Source organism: Dendrobates tinctorius, unplaced genomic scaffold (genome assembly GCF_039654945.1).
Source record: "Dendrobates tinctorius isolate UK_male_01 unplaced genomic scaffold, ASM3965494v1 ptg000332l, whole genome shotgun sequence".
In the NCBI taxonomy this organism is placed as follows: Eukaryota; Metazoa; Chordata; class Amphibia; order Anura; family Dendrobatidae; genus Dendrobates; species Dendrobates tinctorius.
Window position 1 is genome coordinate 11749150 of NW_027361998.1, and position 19775 is coordinate 11768924.

The 19775-nt window shown below is 47.7% G+C and overlaps 1 protein-coding gene across 1 annotated transcript in view; it reads right to left on the reverse strand.

Annotated features, from left to right (window-relative positions):
• Window positions 1-2113: 2113 nt before the first annotated feature.
• ASXL2 (ASXL transcriptional regulator 2) overlaps window positions 2114-19775 on the reverse strand; it is a 76442-nt gene continuing 58780 nt past the window's right edge. Inside the window, exons 6-11 of the mRNA XM_073561999.1 lie at window positions 18726-18861; window positions 17096-17259; window positions 12992-13088; window positions 10255-10360; window positions 9387-9993; window positions 2114-8878 (exon numbers count right to left, since the gene is read on the reverse strand). Coding sequence (XP_073418100.1) covers window positions 6725-8878; window positions 9387-9993; window positions 10255-10360; window positions 12992-13088; window positions 17096-17259; window positions 18726-18861 — 3264 coding nt within the window. The 3' untranslated portion in view covers window positions 2114-6724. The remainder of the gene's footprint in view (window positions 8879-9386; window positions 9994-10254; window positions 10361-12991; window positions 13089-17095; window positions 17260-18725; window positions 18862-19775) is intronic.

The window sequence follows — 19775 nt, forward strand, 5'->3', positions numbered from 1 at the left end:
CCCATCACCTTCACCAATCTTTTGGTTTTCCCCTTTCTATAGGAATCTGATTTATTCTTTCGATTTGTTTTCATATTATATTTAGGATGGCAGAAAACATCTCCATGTAAAATTGTTCTTCGACTCCCAAGTTCTCTAGTGTGGACGTGTAATTATTTGGATTCGTAGATGGGAATAAAGAAAAAAAGGTTGCCATAAAAATTGTAGAAAAATTGCCGGTGTCTGAATTACAAGCAAGAACTGAAAAACCCCAAACTTCCTTATAGACAGAAGTTACGGCCAGATTCAGACGAGTTCTCTGCAAGCAAGAGTCGACCCCTGTAATGTAATATTCCTTGAATTCAGCATCCAGTAGCTCACAACTCCATGAAACCTAAGCCTCATCACAAGCATCAGCATCCCAAACAAGGGCAACTTCTGCCACTGCTTCTAGGTTGTCAGGCCTTCACCGGATGCGGCCAATATGTGGATACAACCTAAAATAATGCACTAACATTGCAATCTTTGGTTCCATCTACGGGACTTTTGCAAATCTTATATGATGGATTGGATATAATACATGTATGTCGGCACAAAAGCTCCTTTCCGAACCTCAGCTTGGACAGCTGTAACCAGTATGTGATGGGGATTCTGGAAATACTGGGGCTTACTGGTTTTATAGTAAAAGTCCAGTTTTTTTTTTCGCCTTCCTTTGATCCATTGTTAGTTCTTCTTATAGACTCATTGTCGTGTTTCCTTTCTTCTACTCCTCTAATAATCATTATTACTGTCCAATTTTAATTGTCAGTCCGGTCTTCTGCTCCAATAGTTCTCCTATTACATTTCAAGATGTTCAGAAAGACTTTCTAATTCCTCTTTTTATCGTCTGTTTTAGCCCCTTTACAATTCTCCTTAAAGTTTTTCCCCTCTCTCTAATCCCGAAGTCTTCTGCGGTCATGATAATTTAATGATGCTTGAAAAAAAAAAAAACTGGGGAAAAGAGCCGACACTTCAACCTACATTGAATTAGGACCTCTTGCAGTGACCAGGTAATTACAGCAGCTCTTCACTCAGAATCAGACACCAAGGCTGGGATGTTTACCCCGAGGAGGAAAACTCCACTTCCAAGGCAAGAGCTTCCTCTGATGAAAGCACTGATCGCAGACCAGCTGGGGCCAGTAGCCAGTGATGAATATTGGGGTTTACATCAATCCAATCTTTATGGGAGATACATTTTTGGCATCGTAGCGAAAGGACGAAAATAATGCATTCACTCACATCGCCATAAAGCCAGCCAAACACATCCATCTTAATACTGATCTGATGGATGATGCTATCCATGCCATGTTTTTTCATCTCTATAAAAAGGCAAAACCTTAAACTTCTAAAACTTCTCCATTTCTGGAAGACCTAGTTTGCTGTGAGACTGTTCCATAAAGACAATGTTATGAGCAATCGCAGAGAGACCCAGCAAGATTTGCACCAAACCACAGCTGCCCCAGTTAGGCGAGCCTTAAAGGGCCAGGATACTTTTCACCCACCTCTCAGTAAAAATGGAGGGGGACTTGGGCAGAGCTCTTCCCAGGTCCGCTGTCGCTGGGCAGCTGGTGACACAGCTAAAGCCTAGCTGAGATCAGGTAGATAAGCTCTGCGAGAAACTCTGGGACTGTAGTACGAAGGGAAAGCAAAACGAACACTAAGATGAATCCTGAAAGAGAGCAACCGGGCTGGGGCAAGGTTATATGGCCGTCTGATGCTGGAGGAACTGATCAGGTGATGACTACCGCTTCCTGATAACAGGGTAAGGTTGACAGAGTACCCTCTGATGGCCAGCAGGACAAAGGTGGCGTTAAAGTAGTGTCCACCATGTTCCCTTTGTGTACATTTGGTTTTCATCCAGATTTCAAGGTGTCTTTCAGAATCTGATGTATTTTTCCTTTGGACCCTCTTGTTTCCTCCACATCTGAAAAAAACATATTTAGTGATACATTTACACCCTTACGCCCTATAAAATGGTTTCCAATATGTTCATACCATCGGCCAAATGGGCCAAGTATTCAGAATAAAATGGAGTCCATTTAATATCTGGAAAAGGAATTCAAATAAACTTGGAACAAAAGGAAGCACATACAGCTCACAAGAAGTTATCTTTTATTGATTTTTTTTTGTTTTTTTCATTGCTTACAAATACTTTCTAAAATAAAGAATATGTAGCGTGTATAAATTTTCATACACATCTATGTACAGGACATTCCAAAGCCTTACAATGATTTTTTTTTTTAAATTTGATTTTTGTAAAATTTTACATAAATGACTTATTCTTATTGTCTGAAAAAATAGGATTTATTCTATAAAAAAAAAAAAAAAAAATTTCCTGCCTCCTCCTCCTGCGCTGAATCCTATCATCTGATTACAACAGTCCCTTTATACAGAAAATGTCACTTTAAAAACATTCACAAAAAAGAAAAAAAAAAAAGAAAAAATAATAAAAAAAAAGGCCAATAAATCACAGCGGGTCGGATCTTCCCTGACAAATCCCATTCTTATTGCATTTGCGTAAAATAATAACATTTTTCAAAACCATCTATCTTCTTTGCCGTGCTAACAGCATACCCTGTATATAAACTATAGAATCTCATATCCGTGTATATATATTACTTCAAATATATTATTTGATTTTTTTTTCCATTTTTGTATCCATATACATAGTGCGAATCTAAAAAAATCCAACTGGATTACCAACAGCCATTGAAAAATTGGAGGCTTCCAATGTAATTAGAGCCGATGCCCCTCCCCCCGAGCGCCAATCTCGAGCCGGTCTTGATCAATTGGTGGTCGAACCCATCGATGAACACTTACCCTGAGTATCATCTCGCCATATAAGAGCCCCAGTGGGCACGGCTGTTGGCCGGTATCTACATGGTAATATGGACGTGATCGTCCCCAAAGATTGAGAGCAGATCACATTGGAGGTTTAGGCTTTCCCCAGTTTTCGGCAAGATGTCAACGATCCAACGGTAAAGTCTTCGCTACCGGCAAAATGATGCAACCATCTCCCCAGACACGATAACCAGCTATGCACGAACATCATTTGCGTTATCTGGAATATTTACGTAAAAAGCTAAAAAGTTGTTAAAATTAAAAAAAAAAACAAAACTGACGTTGAGTCATCGGGGTGGTATTAATGAAGCGCAGGTAACGCTACTGGCAGGGGAGTGGGCTAGAGAGGTTTTATGCCTTCAGCTCATTATTCATCAGATACTGTGACCAATCGTTACCTACACAAGAAAGTTATCAATTCTGGAAGAAAAAAAATCTAAAGTGCAAAAAGTCCCCCCCCCCCCTAAGATTCTGGGTTGTGCAAATTATCTCTGGAGACTCTCAGATAGGAAATGTTTAAGTAACCTTTGACAGAAACGTACAGGACAGTGTTACGAATTCTCCAGCAAGAACCCAATAATTGCCTAAAAAAGATTTAAAAAAATGGCAAAAGTCTCCCAAAAAAGACATATTCCGACAGGAGCCCAATCATGTTCCTCCTCAGGACGCTCTATACATCCTATATGATGATCCTGCTGACACAGGATAAGTGGGGATTTTACTAAGAGGGGTATCTTCTATGCCATCCTTAAAACAGAAACTCGCTGGACAATGAAAACGAAATGCATTAAATGACTCAATTTGGGGCATCCACTTTCTCCGAACCACAAATTGAAAAACGATGCCAGCTGCCACAAAACCACCATTTTCTGGCATAACGTTATATCTGATTGAGACTAATAAGTAAAAAACAAAATCCAATTTTGACCAAGACCAAGCATTTTCACCACTATTGCTACTTTTGTTTCTGTAAAAAACTGTGGAAACAGCTTACTAATGCTCTCATAAAAACTTTAAAATGAGCCCCGTATGCCAATACTTTCATCCCAGATCCCATTGCAAAATTTCCTGCTTAAATCTGGTACGAAACTTTACTTTGACCTGCAAATCATGCAGCTCACAGTAAAAGCTTTATCAACCTAAAACAATTACTGTGGCCAGCCGGATATAACTCTCAGGCCTAAAGCTAGAACCAAAAAACAAAATCTCAAGCCAATAAATATAAAGGGCTACTGATGGCATAGATTAATTTCATATAGAATACCATATAGGTATTCTATATGAGGCGCCTGACGAAACCAAGGACAGTGAAACGCACGTCGGGGCTTCATCGCATCCCACGGGCGACTCTGCATATATCCAGGATCATGTAACAAGGTACTTATCCTTACATATATCAGACTCTCTGACGCCATTAGCTCATGCCTTGTATTGATGTATATAGCAATTAGTTAGATGCAATCTGATAACTGTTTATAACTTTATTCTTAAATCACAGGTCCTGTTCAGGGCATGCTTAGATACCACTGTTTATTAAGATTGACCATCCAATAACATTTTGGCCCTTATATCTTTTTGGGATCTTTTTATCTGATGCTTGGTCCATTTTACAATTAGGCTAAGGCTGTGTTCACACAGTGTTTTTTTCGCGGATTTACCAAAAAATCCACTAAAAAAAAAGCTTCCCATTCATTTTAATGCATTCGTGCATATTGATGCATTTTTTACCGCGAAAAAATGCTTTGCGGCAAAAAAACGCAGCATGCTCATTAACTTTGCGGAAAATTCCTCATTTCTGGCAATTTTGTGTCTGGGGACGCGCGGCAAAAACGCGCTTTTTCTGGGAAGGCGTCCTGTTTTTATGCAGAAATTTTTTGCATACGTGTGCACATAGCCTTAGTGTTGTTTCTATTATTTCCCTGGCTCTGTGCAGACTTCAGCCCTAATACGCTTTTTCTGTCTGGCATTATATTTACCATCTCTTTATTTTGCCATTATTTTTTAGCTGCTATATTCCATCTACCTCATTGTAAATACCTTGTATTTGTCTATAATAAATGTGTAATAAAATTTGTTATTGTTTATAAATCCTCTCTTTATTGTGGCATATTTCTATTCCACCTATATGGTATTCTATATGAAATTAATCTATGCCATTAGTAGCCCTATATATTTATTGGCTTGAGATTTTGTTTTTTGGCTCACAGTAAAAGCTTGCAGGTTACAAACCTTGTGCACTAAAACAGCATACACTGGGTTACCAATGAAGGGGTGAGATGGAACCCCATTACTGTACCTAAATTACTGCACGACTAGAACATATCGTGTAAATACTTTCCTTCAGTCATGTCACTGTGCTGACTCATATGCTTTGTGGAGATCTGTAGGACTGTGCACTGATTGAGATATAGGTCTTGTTTCTACAGTGACTTACACTAACTTATGTACCAGACAGCTGGCCCATGTCAGTGTTCTGAATCAGCCCAAAATATCTATCTTCTTTCTGAAGGGATGAAAAAACTGGCTCAGTGGTCACATATGAACTTCAATTAATCAAAAGACTATGGATATTATCATAGCAGGAAGTAGTTCCACATTCACTATTGGGTGCCCACATGGACTGTCAGACACCAAAAGGGCAGGGGGCAGTTAGGACATGCAAAACTAAGAAGCCTGAGAGTTAACAGGAAATCAGCTTAATTTTCGCTAACATAATCATAGGGATATCAGACTGAGAAAAGTCTGTTCATAGATTCATCAATTGTTTTCTATGGATTTAGTGTTATTGACACCACGGGAACAGCTCATAAAATCGGCTATTTCCTATTTGTGAAGGCAACATTATTTACTGTACATGATAATGAGACATAGGAGGACAGGGAAAGCAGGTGAAAATCAGCGGGTAACGTTACACACCACGATCAGACACTATAAAAACTCACTAAGAGGGGTCCCTTGGACTTTCCCTTCACCTCCTGAATACAAGGTCTCAGTCAGTAGGCATCAGCCCTTGAGACCTTTAGGATCACTATGGCTTTCCATTACATACAAAGCTTACCTTGACTCGGGAGCAAAAATAATCACAGTGTTTTTGGAAATCTGCAGAAGGCTTCACATGAGCTGAGCCTGGGGCTGAGCGCAGCTCATGTCGTAAGTGCTTATATATTAACCAAAGTGTGATTTGAACATCGTTTCTGATCTTGATGCCCAGTTGTTTATGATGGTCAGGCCGGTCGGGACACAGCATGCGCCACTGCATAGGACATGGTAAACAAGATGATCTTTCTAACCCTATAGACAAAATTCTCCATACAGAGCATGGCGGTCAAGCCCCTCTGTAAGTCACGTGGTGGTAAGGCAGGTCCAGCTCACACCATGTGCACCTCCATATCTCCTATGGTGGCCTGCCTGTTTCGATTCACTCCACACGATAGCTTTGGCTTTTCCGATAACATATTTGACAAACCTACCGAGTTTCCATGTGGGGGAACCTGTTGGGCACTGAGTTTAGGTAGTTTAATATTATTGCTTAGGTTGGGGACCCCATGCCTCCCATAGTGCATACACTAAAACAAGGGAGTGTAAAACTATTAGGTCGATGACCTGGGACATATTGCTTCAGTCTTTGGAAATCTGGTCTTAAATTTTTGTAAAAAATAAAAAATCAAACACTCGTATTATTTACAGTATTAAGTGCAAACACGTCATGATTAATTAGGGTTGACGAGAACCCTACAACGTACCCGGTAAGATCTCCCAACGTTAAAAATATCTATGTCCCTTTGCAAGGGTTTACCTTACATAAAAGGTAAAATATCTGTCCATGGTTATTGGAGATGGCTTCTTCCCAGAACATGATGCGGAGTCACCGTACCACAAGGCAGGAAACGCACAGTTTGGAGGGTCCGATGCAATCATCATGGCAGAACGCGCCGCAGCCCTTACACATAATCATTGCTTTCAGCCGACAGTAGCATTTGGGAGGAGACATTTCCATGCTGCTGTCGTTGGTGTAAGTCTGGACAGAGATGGGTTGTTCACAACCACCAGAGCTTACACTCTGACTGGAAGGGATTGTTGTCACCGTTACGGAGAAGGACACAACATTGTCAGCATTTGCTGGACTGAAATCTCCGCCTGTGGGGATGGAGGACCTACTCAGGCCCTCCGGTGATGTGGAGATGTTGATTGTGCCACCATAGCCGGATCCGAGCAGACCAGCAGAATTCCCACAAGTCCTTGATGACTGCAGTAACTCGGGATGGGGGGAAGCGGGTGAAGAATGGATTCTGAACATATCACTGGCATTGTGCTTCAACTTCACCCCCAAAACATTGGCCATTTTGGCCTGGGCAGCTTGTATCAGATCTCGGGCAATATCGGACTCGTTGTAAATGTTGCCTTTTGTAACGATCTGAACAGTCTCCTTCACATCAAATGTTGGGAGGAATTCATTGCTTGTCATTATTTGGGGTTCGGTATTAGGAGAAGCTCGAGCTTTGGATGTGACTAATGGAGAGGGACAATCCTCGGGTTCAACGTCATCCTCTCCGCTCTGTGTAATCGGCTCCACTTTAGTCTCCCTGTCACCCACCTGTTCAGAGTCAGTCACCGAGGTACTGACTGTGCTGTCTGAAGGACCATGTCTACACACCTCCGATACCCTCCCGTATGTTGAGATGTTGAGCAGATAATGGCCAGACATGGCTGGCTTGGATGTTCGTCTTCCAAGAAAACCGAGCATGAACCTCTGAGAAATATTTTCTCTTTGGGAGAAGCTTGGGGCTATGCTGAACTCTGTCGGATTGGCATTCTCTTGCCAAACCTTCTTGACCAGGGTCTGTAACACCTGCTCCTGGCTGGAGGCACGCTCCTCAGGACCTTGCATTTGATTGCTACCAGAGCTTGTCAAGTCTTTTCCTGAAAATAGTTCCCATATCCTTTGACCTGTAGGATGTTGCCGGTTGTGGCACAAGAATCTCTCCAATTGCTGAGCAGCCGTATTGGATAGTCGTTCTGTTTCCTCCCTTTCACAAGACTCCAAGCCTTCGATCACACCCTGCGGTCTTTCGGCTGACGTCACTTCCACTTTTGTTAGAGGCCTGGGCATGATTTGCTCCAATGGAACGTTCTTTCCTTGCAGAAGCTTAGTAACTAGTGGGTTATTTGCGGGAATGCTGGAGCTTAACTTGCCGAGCTGCCCAACACCCAGCCGTAACGGTTTAACACTTGGGTTGTGTGCTTGGCTGGACGGTACCTTGTCAATCCCATGGGACGTGGAGGGTGTCCTCGACTTTATGAAGGAAAGTGGCTGAATTAGGGCCATATTTTTAGCAGAAAAAGGTTGTGAGGCAAGGTTGTGTTGGCCGGCTTCTTCATTGTGTGTTCTCATTGTGCTTTGCATTGATGGGACGCCTGTGCCTTCAAGAGATGCAACCCTGCCAGTTTTGAGTGTGGCTCCACCGGTCATGGTCTTTAAAGCTGCAGAAGCTCGCATGGATTGATCTGGTGTTGGGGGTTCCTGAGTTAACATCCGATTGCTGATTGACCGGTCCCTTTCTGTACTTTCGGCGAGACTTCTTGTAGTTTCGGTGGCTTTGAGTTGATGGGAAGTAGCTGTGAATCCGGGTTGTACACTGGGTTTTTGCAGTAACTGTGCTCTTGCTGGACTGTCAGCTTGTGCCTGCACTGGCTTCTGGACCTCCCTTTGATTTTGGTTATCGGTTGTAGAGGATGCAGTTCCCCTTTCACTTCCCCCGCTTCCAGTATTTCCCAAGTCCAGTACTCTGTTCCCGATTTCCCCTCTAGGCCCACCTCCGGGTCCAGGTCCGGGGATGGAACCTCCATGGGCAGCAACAGCTGCTGCTCTCTGTGCACGGGCCAGGCGAGCCTTCGCCTTGATGTCGGCAAGTGTGCGGGCTCCGGTTCTGCCAGGACTGGTACCGGTGGTGAGAAAGGTGGGCCTGGGAGAGACCTGGCTGCTAAGAAATGGCTTTGAGGAGAGCCATGCCACTGGGATCTAGACCGCAAAAGAAAGCAAGCAAAGGGTTACTTTACGATACCAGAAAAAAAAATAACAAAAACGTCAAGTCGCAATGTCTTCTAAACCAACCGGAACAATAAGGAGATAAGAAGGGGTAGTGGGACACAGCTGCAGTATCGAGCACAACCACAAACATGCGGAGGGCGCTGTGCGCTGTACACAGGAAGCAGGAGAGCACAAGACTCCTCACTCCACTAATCTTCACGGTGCCGTACCTGCATCCTCAAACCTCAGATACCAATGGCTTAGGACTGGGACTTCAGCTTTAGGGGGCACTAGACCGTTTTATTATTTTCTGGCCTAAGCATTTTTAGCATATTTTTTCCCAAGGAGCATTGTTCTAAAGGATCCACCCCCACTAGATCTCCACAAGATCTCACAAGCTAGATCTCCACAAGGAGAATTAGTTCATCTACACTCAGAACCCAAAAATACTTGTTGGGAATGACTAAAATCTGTTCCTGATCCACGATTCTGTTCTCACCTTGAGCGGCGGCACCTTCGGTTCGGGTGCAGGCTGCTGCGTCTCGGCGGGAGGCTTACATAAGGCACGAAATGACTGCTGGGACTGGAGGGGCTCCATCATACGTGGACTTTTCTCAGGAGCAGCCGGACTGTCCTCTCCGACCTCTAGGCGTCTCTTGGCCCCCGTGTTGATGGTGGCTGCCTTCTCTGGTGACTCTTCAGGTGGACTGTCCTTACTGGTCACTGCTTCTGGTGACTTTGTGGCGGCCGGGCTCATTGGTTGTTGGCTCCTAGGCTCCTCGTTTTTGGGCTCACAGGTGGATGGAGCCTCTGTAGAGACTTCAGTTTTCGCCTTGGCTTCTTTGTTTCCGTCTTGAGGTGCCATCAGATCAGTGACGCCCACGTTCTTCATCTCAGGCTCTCTGATGGCTTCTGTAACCTCAGGGATCTCAGTGTTGTCCTGGTGGTCTTCAGACTTCGCAGGCCGCTGCTCTTCTACGATGGGACCATGTGAGGGGTCTTCAGCAGGATCCACTTTGATGTGTATGATGGGTGGTGGGGTATGGTCCTCGATCTCGTTGTCTTCGGAAGTCATCTTGCAAAGATCCTCCTCAGTCAGACCAGAGCTTCAAATGACAAAGCCAATGGACAGATGGTTAGAACAGCATACAGTAAAGTGTGAAGTGGTGGGTGGGGTTTACAGCTAACAAGCCCCTCCCCTGCAGAACCCATGTATATCACATCAGTCTCTAAACCAGCAATATCCACATTCCACCTCCAGCCAGATTCCACCGCGTAATCTAAAAATCCTAACATCCATCTCATTCCTGCGTCCAAGACTCTGGCATGCTGTCCAGTGAATGGAAACAATGTGGAGGATGACTTACTTCTCCCCATAGTATCTCTCGTAAAACTGCTCCTTCCAGGACTCCACCTTCTTCTCCTTCTCGATCTCCTGTCGAATCCTCACCTGCATCTCTGGTGTAAATTCACCTGCCAGGAAAAATACAAGGAGAGACTGCTCATCCAGGAAAGAGACAGTCCAGGAGACTGCCAAGGGTATAGACACTACTCACCCAGGAGAGACAGCACAGGAGAGTGTTGGGGGTATAGACACTGCTGACCCAGGAGGGAGACAGTGCAGGAGAGTGCTGAGGTATAGAGACTGATGACCCATGAGAGACAGTGCAGGATAGTGCTGGGTATAGACACTGCTGACCAAGGAGGGAGACAGTGCAGGAGAGTGCTGGGGTATAGAGACTGCTCACCCAGGAGAGAGACCATGCAGGAGAGTGCTGGGGTATAGTCACTGCTGACCCAGGAGGGAGACAGTGCAGGAGAGTGCTGGGGTATAGAGACTGCTCACCCAGGAGAGAGACAATGCAGGAGAGTGCTGGGGTATAGAGACTGCTGACCCAGGAAAGAGACAGTGCGGGAGAGTGCTGGGGTATAGACACTGCTGACCCAGGAAAGAGACAGTGCGGGAGAGTGCTGGGGTATAGACACTGCTGACCCAGGAGAGAGACAGTGAAGGAGAGTGCTGGGGTATAGAGACTGCTCACCCATTGAGAGTGCAGGAGCATACTGGGGGTATAGAGATTGCTGACCCAGGAGAGAGACAGTGCAGGAGAGTGCTGGGGTATAGACTGCTGACCCAGGAGAGAGACAGTGCAGGAGGGTGCTGGGGTATAGAGACTGCTGACCCATGAGAGAGACCATGGGTATAGAGACTGCTCACCCATTGAGAGTGCAGGAGAGTGCTGGGGTATAGAGACTGCTCATCCAGGAGAGAGACAGTGCAGGAGAATGCTGGGGTATAGAGACTGCTGACCCAGGAGAGAGACAGTGCAGGAGAGTGCTGGGGTATAGAGACTGCTCACCCAGGAGAGACAGTGCAGGAGAGTGCTGGGGTATAGAGACTGCTGACCCAGGAGAGACCATGCAGGAGAGTGCTGGGGTATAGAGACTGCTGACCCAGGAGAGAGAGACAGTGCAAGAGAGTGCTGGGGTACAGAGACTGCTGACCCAGGAGAGAGACCGTGCAGGAGTGCTGAGGTATAGAGACTGCTGACCCATGAGAGAGACAGTGAAGGAGAATGCTGGGGTATAGAGACTGCTCACCCACTGAGAGTGCAGGAGCGTGCTGGGGGTATAGAGACTGCTGAGCCAGGAGAGAGACAGTGCAGGAGGATGCTGGGGTATAGAGACTGCTGACCCAGGAGAGAGACAGTGCAAGAGAATAGAGACTGCTGACCCAGGAGAGAGACCGTACAGGAGAGTGCTGGGGGTATAGAGACTGCTCACCCAGGAGAGAGACCGCGCAGGAGAGTGCTGGGGTATAGAGACTGCTGACCCAGGAGAGAGACAGTGCAGGAGTGTTCTGGAGTATAGACACTGATCACACAGGAGAGTGACAGTGCTGGAGAGTGCTGGGGTATAGAGACTGCTCACGCAGGAGAGAGACAGTGCTGGAGAGTGCTGGGGTATAGACACTGCTGACCCAGGAGAGAGACCATGCAGGAGAGTGCTGGGGTATTGAGACTGCTCACCCAGGAGAGAGACAGTGCAGGAGCGTGCTGGTGTATAGACACTGCTCACCCAGGAGAGAGACAGTGCAGGAGAGTGCTGGGGTGTAGAGACTGCTCATCCAGGAGAGAGAGAGTCCAGGAAACTGCCAGGGGTATAGACACTACTCACCCAGGAGAGACAATGAAGGAGAGTGCTGGGGTATAGAGACTGCTCACCCAGGACAGCGACAGTGCAGGAGAGTGCTGGGATATAGACAATGCTGACCCAGGAGAGACAGTGCAGGAGAGTGCTGGGGGTATAGAGATTGTGTACCCAGGAGAGAGACAGTGCAGGAGTGCTGGGGGTATAGAGACTGCTGACACAGGAGAGAGACCATGCAGGAGAGTGCTGGGGTATAGAGACTGCTCACCCAGGAGAGAGACAGTGCAGGAGCGTGCTGGGGTATAGACACTGCTCACCCAGGAGAGAGACTGTGCAGGAGAGTGCTGGGGTATAGAGACTGCTGACCCAGGAGAGAGACAGTGCAGGAGAGTGCTGAGGTATAGAGACTGCTCACCCAGGAGAGAGACCATGCAGGAGAGTGCTGGGTATAGACACTGCTGAACCAGGAGGGAGACAGTGCAGGAGAGTGCTGGGGTATAGAGACTGCTCACCCAGGAGAGAGACAGTGCAGGAGAGTGCTGGAGTATAGACTGCTCACCCATTGAAACAGTGCAGGAGCGTGCTGGGGGTATAGAAACTGCTGACCCAGGAGAGAGACCATGCAGGAGAATGCTGGGGTATAGAGACTGCTCACCCAGGAGACAGAGACAGTGCAAGAGTGTGCTGGGGTACAGACACTGCTGACCCAGGAAAGAGACAGCACAGGAGAGTGCTGGTTATAGACTGCTGACCCATGAGACAGACAGTGCAGTAGAGTGCTGGGGTATAGAGACTGCTCACCAAGGAGAGAGACAGTTCAGGAGAGTGTTCGGGTATAGAGACTGCTCACCAAGGAGAGAGCCAGTGCAGGAGAGTGCTGGGGTACAGAGACAGCTCACCCAGGAGAGTGACAGTGCTGGGGCAAGTATATTAGAGCGCTCCGTATGTTCTCACCCTCGGACAGACGTTCTTTCCAGCTCTGAGATGCTGAAGTAAAAAACTCATTATTAAGAGCAGAACTGTTCAGTCTCAGCAGTCCGTCAGGTCCGGCCTACGAGGAGAAAACAAGAATGACTCCTCCCACCCATAGAAACCCTTCCCTGAAGAATGACTCCTCCCACCCATAAGAACCCTCCCCAGAAGAATGACTCCTCCCACCCATAAGAATCCTCCCCTGAAGAATAACTTCTCCCACCCATAAGAATAACCCTCCCCTGAAGAATAACTTCTCCCACCCATAAGAATAACCCTCCCCTGAAGAATAACTTCTCCCACCCATAAGAATAACCTTCCCCTGCAGAATGACTCCTCCCACCCATAAGAACCCTCCCCTGAAGAATGACTCCTCCCAAAGCTCCATGTAAACAGAGGCAACGCCACATAATGTGATGACATCACACGGCCATATCAGTTACAGTGGGGGAAATAAGTATTTGATCCCTTGCTGATTTTTTACGTTTGCCCACTGACAGAGACATGAACAGTCTATAATTTTAAGGGTCGGTTAATTTTAACATTGAGAGATAGAATATCAAAAATAAAATCCAGAAAATCACATTGTATAAATTATATAAATGTATTTGCGTTTTGCAGTGAGAAATAAGTATTTGATCTCTCAGGCAAACAAGACTTAATACTTGGTGGTAAAACCCTTGTTGGCAAGCCCAGCAGTCAGACGTGTTTTGTAGTTGATGAGGTTTGCGCACATGTCAGGAGGAATTTTACTCCACTCCTCTTTGAAGATCACCTCTAAGTCATTAAAAATTTGAGGCTGTCGCTGGGCAGCTCGGAGCTTCAACTCCCTCCATAAGTTTTCTATGGGATTAAGGTCTGGACACTGGCTAGGCTGTTATGAATGGGTCACCGAGGAGGAAAAAATAAACAACAAGCTAAGTCTCAGAAAACCAGAGAAGTTGGTAACTATGCAGATTGCAGATCCCTGAACTTAACCGCACAACTAGCAGCAGTCGTGGAGCGTGCCTACGATGGTCCTAGACGCCTCGTCACAACCGGAGAACTACATAAGCCTAAAGCAGGAAAAGAGGAAAACTAACTGCCCCAGAGCAGACCCCAAAGGAAAGACAGTCCCCACATGTATTGACGGTGAAACAAGATGAAATTACAAACAAAGGCAGGAAAATAGGCTGAGCAAACGATGGGGCCCGACTAACTAGAAAGGACAGGAAAGGAAAGACACTGTCTGCAATCTGCCAAAAAAAACCTACCAAAATATTGTCCAACACGTCTGATAGCAAAATTAACCCTGAAGTCACTAGAATTCTAAACCTATATCAGCACTCTGAAATATTCTGAGACAGAGCAAAAAGAGGCCAATCCAATAAGGAACAAAAAGCAGATTGGCAAATACGGATTAATAGGAGTGGAAATTCAGCATAGACCCAGCAGGAGCAGGCTGATTACACAAAAAACTGAATTGACCAACAAGCACAAGTGTGAACAATAGCAAAAAACAAACTTAACTTGAGAAGACTGGAAGAGAGCTGAAGTCCAGGACCTGAGAAGCAGACTGAATCACCAACACCCGGATAGGGCGTCGGTTGTCTTATATCCAGTCTGATACTCCAGAGATCCAATCGTTATCTTCCTCATCAGGTGGCAGATCACTACCACTTAAACCAACAGCACTACCTCCTGTCACCACCAGAGGGAGAACGGAAGGGGAACTCTCAACTGGTGGAGCAGAAAATGAGTTCATGACACTAGGCCACTCCATGACCTTAATGTGCTTCTTTTTGAGCCATTCCTTTGTTGCCTTAGCTGTATGTTTCGGGTCATTGTCTTGCTGGAAGACTCAGCTACGACCCATGTTTAATGTCCTGGCAGAGGGAAGGAGGTTGTCACTCAGGATTTTACAGTACATGGCTCAATCCATTCTTCCATTGATGCGGTGACGTAGTCCTATGCCCTTAGCAGAGAAACACCCCCAGAACATAATGTTTCCACCTCCATGCTTGACAGTGGGGACGGTGTTCTTTGGGTCATAGGCAGCATTTCTCTTCCTCCAAACACAGCGAGTTGAGTTACTGCCAAAGAGCTCAATTTTTGTCTCATCTGACCACAGCACCTTCTCCCAATCACTCACAGAATCATCCCGGTGTTCATTGGCAAACTTCAGATGGGCCTGCACGTGTGCCTTTTTGAGCAGGGGGACTTGCGGGCACTGCAGTCTTTTAAACCTTTGCGGCGTAATGTGTTAGCAATGGTTTTCTTGGTGACTGTGGTCCCAGCTGCCTTGAGATCATTAACAAGTCCCCCCTTGTAGTTTTAGGCTGATCTCTCACATTCCTCATGATCAAGGATACCCCACGAGGTGAGATTTTGCATGGTGCCCCAGATCGATGTCGATTGACAGTCATTTTGTGTTTTTTCCATTTTCTTACTATTGCACCATCAGTTGTGTCCTTCTTGCCCAGAGTCTTACTTATGGTTTTGTAGCCCATTCCAGCTTTGTACAGGTCTATGATCTTGTCCCTGACATCCTTAGAAAGCTCTTTGGTCTTGCCCATGTTGTAGAGGTTAGAGTCTGACTGATTGAGTCTGTGAACAGCAGTTTTATAAAGGTGACTATGTAAGACAGCTGTCTCTAATGAAGGTAACGAGTTGCTTAGGAGCGTCTAACTGGTCTGTAGGAGCCAGAACTCTTAATGGTTGGTAGGGGATCAAATACTTATTTCCCCCACTGTATACACAGACAGCGCCATCTAGTGTGATGACATCACACCGCCATATCATGTATATAGTGAGACAGCATCACCTGGTATGATGACATGATATCACACTGCCAGTGGATACATAAAGTCTACACACCCCTAGAGAAATGTTAGGGTTTTGTCATGTACTAGAATCTTACCAAGAAGAATCATTTCAGAACTTTTCCCCCATTAATGTCGCCATAATCTGTACAAATCCATTGACAAATAGACTGAAATCATTTGAAGGGGAAAATAAAAATAACAAAACTACAATAACGTGATTGCATAAGTGTGCAAACCCTTCTACAATTGGGGATGTGGTTGTGGTCAGAATCAGCCGATGCCGTTTCCCCCATGATACATAGTAGTCAGCGCTCATCCGCCGTCATGTACAGTGATTCTGATTAGCCCCAGAGAAAGTGTCGCTGCTCCAGGAGAATTCTGACATTTTCTGGTCTGTAAACAGCTGACAACACAGCAAAGGATCTGAGTGTGGAAAGTGATCAGTAGGAGATGAAGAAACGTTTCCCAGATAGAGCCTTTTCTTAGAAAGAAAAAGATACAAGCCAGCTAATGACAAAACCTCCATCACATCTGTCAGAAGCCTGTAAGGAACATGTTCTGATGTACGAGACCATGGTAGAACTATGCAGCCATAATTCCAAAGGGTGCAAAGTCCACATTGCGCAGCACCAGATCACCATCCCCACAGTGAGGCATGGTGGAAGCAACATTGTGCTCTGGGGCGGTTTATTGGCAGTCCCCGGGCAGATTCCCGCGGACCACAGCTGTTTGATGGCCACCAGCCCATTTACGTCCTCTTGCTCTGTGAGCACGCACATGCATCGCTCAGTACTGAACACGGAGGCGCATGCGGTGAAAGATTATGCCCTAACATCACTGCCAGGACGTCACTTTGAGTTAGCGAGCGATTCATACAGCCCACAGTATAAATATCCAAAAGGCCCTTGACAGAAAAAAAAAAAAAAAGTCCACTCGCCTGGTGTAGGGCGTACAGATTTATGCAACATTATTTTACTTTATTCATTTTTTCACCAGGAAAGATTTCATTCTGTCTCTTTGTGGATTTGTACAGATTATGGGAGACAATAAAGGTGGTAAAAAAAAAAAACTTTTCAGAACTTTTGTCTTATTTTTATATGACAAAAGCCTGGAGTTTTATCAGGGCGTGAAGACTTTATATATCCACAACATACAATGCGACAGCGCCATCTAGTGCGCCAACACCATACTGCCATATCGCCAGCCTGTGCCATATATAAAGGCTGCAGTTCTGTCCCCAGGTCTCCCACGGGCAGGGTCCCTGTGGATGCTGGCGTCTTACCGGACGGTCCATCTCAGGTAACAGTCGGAGCAGCCGCTGCTGGCCGTCCCCCGGCAGCAGGGACAACGTGTGCTTATTAATCAGCGCCCGCAGGTTCGTGTTCACCAGAATCGATTCCGGCGTCTCCACATCGATCTCCGCTGCTCGCGTCCTCCGCAAGTGTTCTGCAATACAAAAAAGCGATACGGGGAACTGAAGCAGAGCTTCTCCTGGCGGCCCTACAGAGCCCCTCGCCTCGCATGACGGCCCTACATGGCCCCTCGCCTCGCATGACGGCCCTACATAGCCCCTCGCCTCGCATGACGGCCCTACAGAGCCCCTCGCCTCGCATGACGGCCCTACAGAGCCCCTCGCCTCGCATGACGGCCCTACAGAGCCCCTCGCCTCGCATGACGGCCCTACAGAGCCCCTCGCCTCGCATGATGGCCCTACAGAGCCCCTCGCCTCGCATGATGGCCCTACAGAGCCCCTCGCATGATGGCCCTACAGAGCCCCTCGCCTCGCATGAAGGCCCTACAGAGCCCCTCGCCTCGCATGACGGCCCTACAGAGCCCCTCGCCTCGCATGACGGCCCTACAGAGCCCCTCGCCTCGCATGACGGCCCTACAGAGCCCCTCGCCTCGCATGACGGCCCTACAGAGCCCCTCGCCTCGCATGACGGCCCTACAGAGCCCCTCGCCTCGCATGACGGCCCTACAGAGCCCCTCGCCTTGCATGAAGACCCTACAGAGCCCCTCGCCTGATGGCCCTACAGAGCCCCTCGCCTCGCATGACGGCCCTACAGAGCCCCTCGCCTCGCATGACGGCCCTACAGAGCCCCTCGCCTCGCATGACGGCCCTACAGAGCCCCTCGCCTCGCATGACGGCCCTACAGAGCCCCTCGCCTCGCATAACGGCCCCACAGAGCCCCTTTTCTCCTTGACAGCCCTACATAGCCCCTCGCATGACGGCCCTACAGAGCCCCCTCGCCTCGCATGACGGTCCTACAGAGCCCCTCGCCTCCCATGACGGCCCTACAGAGCCCCTCGCCTCCCATGACGGCCCTACAGAGCCCCTCGCCTCCCATGACGGCCCTACAGAGCCCCCTCACCTCGCATGACGGCCCTACAGAGCCCCTCGCCTCGCATGACGGCCCTACAGAGCCCCTCACCTCCCATGACGGCCCTACAGAGCCCCTCGCCTTGCATGACTGCCCAACAGTGCCTCTCACCTCACCTAGCGGCCCTACAGAGCTCTTGCCTCGCCCGGCGGCCCTACAGAGCCTCTCGCCTTGCCCGGCAGCCCTACAGAGCCTCTCGCCTCGCCCGGCAGCCCTACAGAGCTTTTTACCTCGCCTGGCAGCCATACAGAACCCTTGCCCGACGGTCCTACAGAGCATCTCCCTTGCCCAACGGTCCTACAGAGCCTCTCCCTTGCCCGAAGGTCCTACAGAGCCTCTCCCTTGCCCGACGGTCCTACAGAGCCTCTCCCTTGCCCGACGGTCCTACAGAGCCTCTCCCTTGCCCGACGGTCCTACAGAGCCTCTCCCTTGCCCGACGGTCCTACAGAGCCTCTCCCTTGCCCAACGGTCCTACAGAGCCTCTTCCTCGATCGACGGCCCTCGCACCGTAGCACAGCGATGAGTACGTACTGTGAGCCGCTGCTGGTTTTGCTGGGGTGATGTTGCTGACAGTTTTCACACTTTTCAGCATGAGGTGTGGAGTGGACGGAACCGCGATCCCAGATCTCCGCTGCTGCCGCTTCTTCTGCTGCTGCTGCATGAGCGCCTGCGGGAAAGATGGGGTGTACTGTATTATATACACCACGTCCAGGTGGGATATAATGGAGGACATGGGGGACATCTTGACTATCGGAATAAACCCTTAAAACAGGTAACAGGACATTTTCTCGGTGTGGCTCGGCCGCCTCTCCTCGCACATGCGGTGTGCACAAGGACGAGGCGTGGGGTCAAGCACATTGAGGAGGTCTCGGGTGGAGCTCAATCTGCAGTTGATCACATCCTCAAGCCCCTCGCTCCAATCGGAGGAAGAAAGGCCGGATGGAAACCAAATGTGTTTTAGCCACATGGAATTATCAAAAACTGGATCCATTCTTATGGGACGACGGTGCGAAACCTCCTTCATAAACGCACAGGTTACCATCACTTATCACAACCTCAGAGGGAGGGGAACGCTGTTCTTGGAAACCTCGGTTTATCACTCCGGCAGATTGCGAGGCTCGCAAAACGAGAGGTCAGCACCGATCAAGGGTCTGTGTCCCAGTGATTGGGAAAAAAACGATGAACTGGACTGATGGAAGGTGGTTCAGAGGCGAAACGTGCACAGAGGCAAAACGTGCACAGAAGCGAAACCTTCAGATATGAAAAATGGAGCGTGGTGATACATGCGGTACTGCAGGTGAGGACAGATGTAGCACGGGTCTGAAGCCTCAGCGACTGCACAAGCCATTGGAAGGCATATGCACGACATCAAACTACGAACCGCACTTTTGGCTACAGGTGTCCACGGACAGCGCCACCACAGACCATCATGGGGCAGAGCAAGACAGCAATGGCAGCTGGGATGCAAGCCTCTACTCTTCAGCACTGAGTCCTACTTTGATCACTAGAGATCGGTCTGGAAACCAGAGCGCCATGAGAAGGCCTTCGTGGCGGAACGTTACACCAGTCCTACGCCTGGGA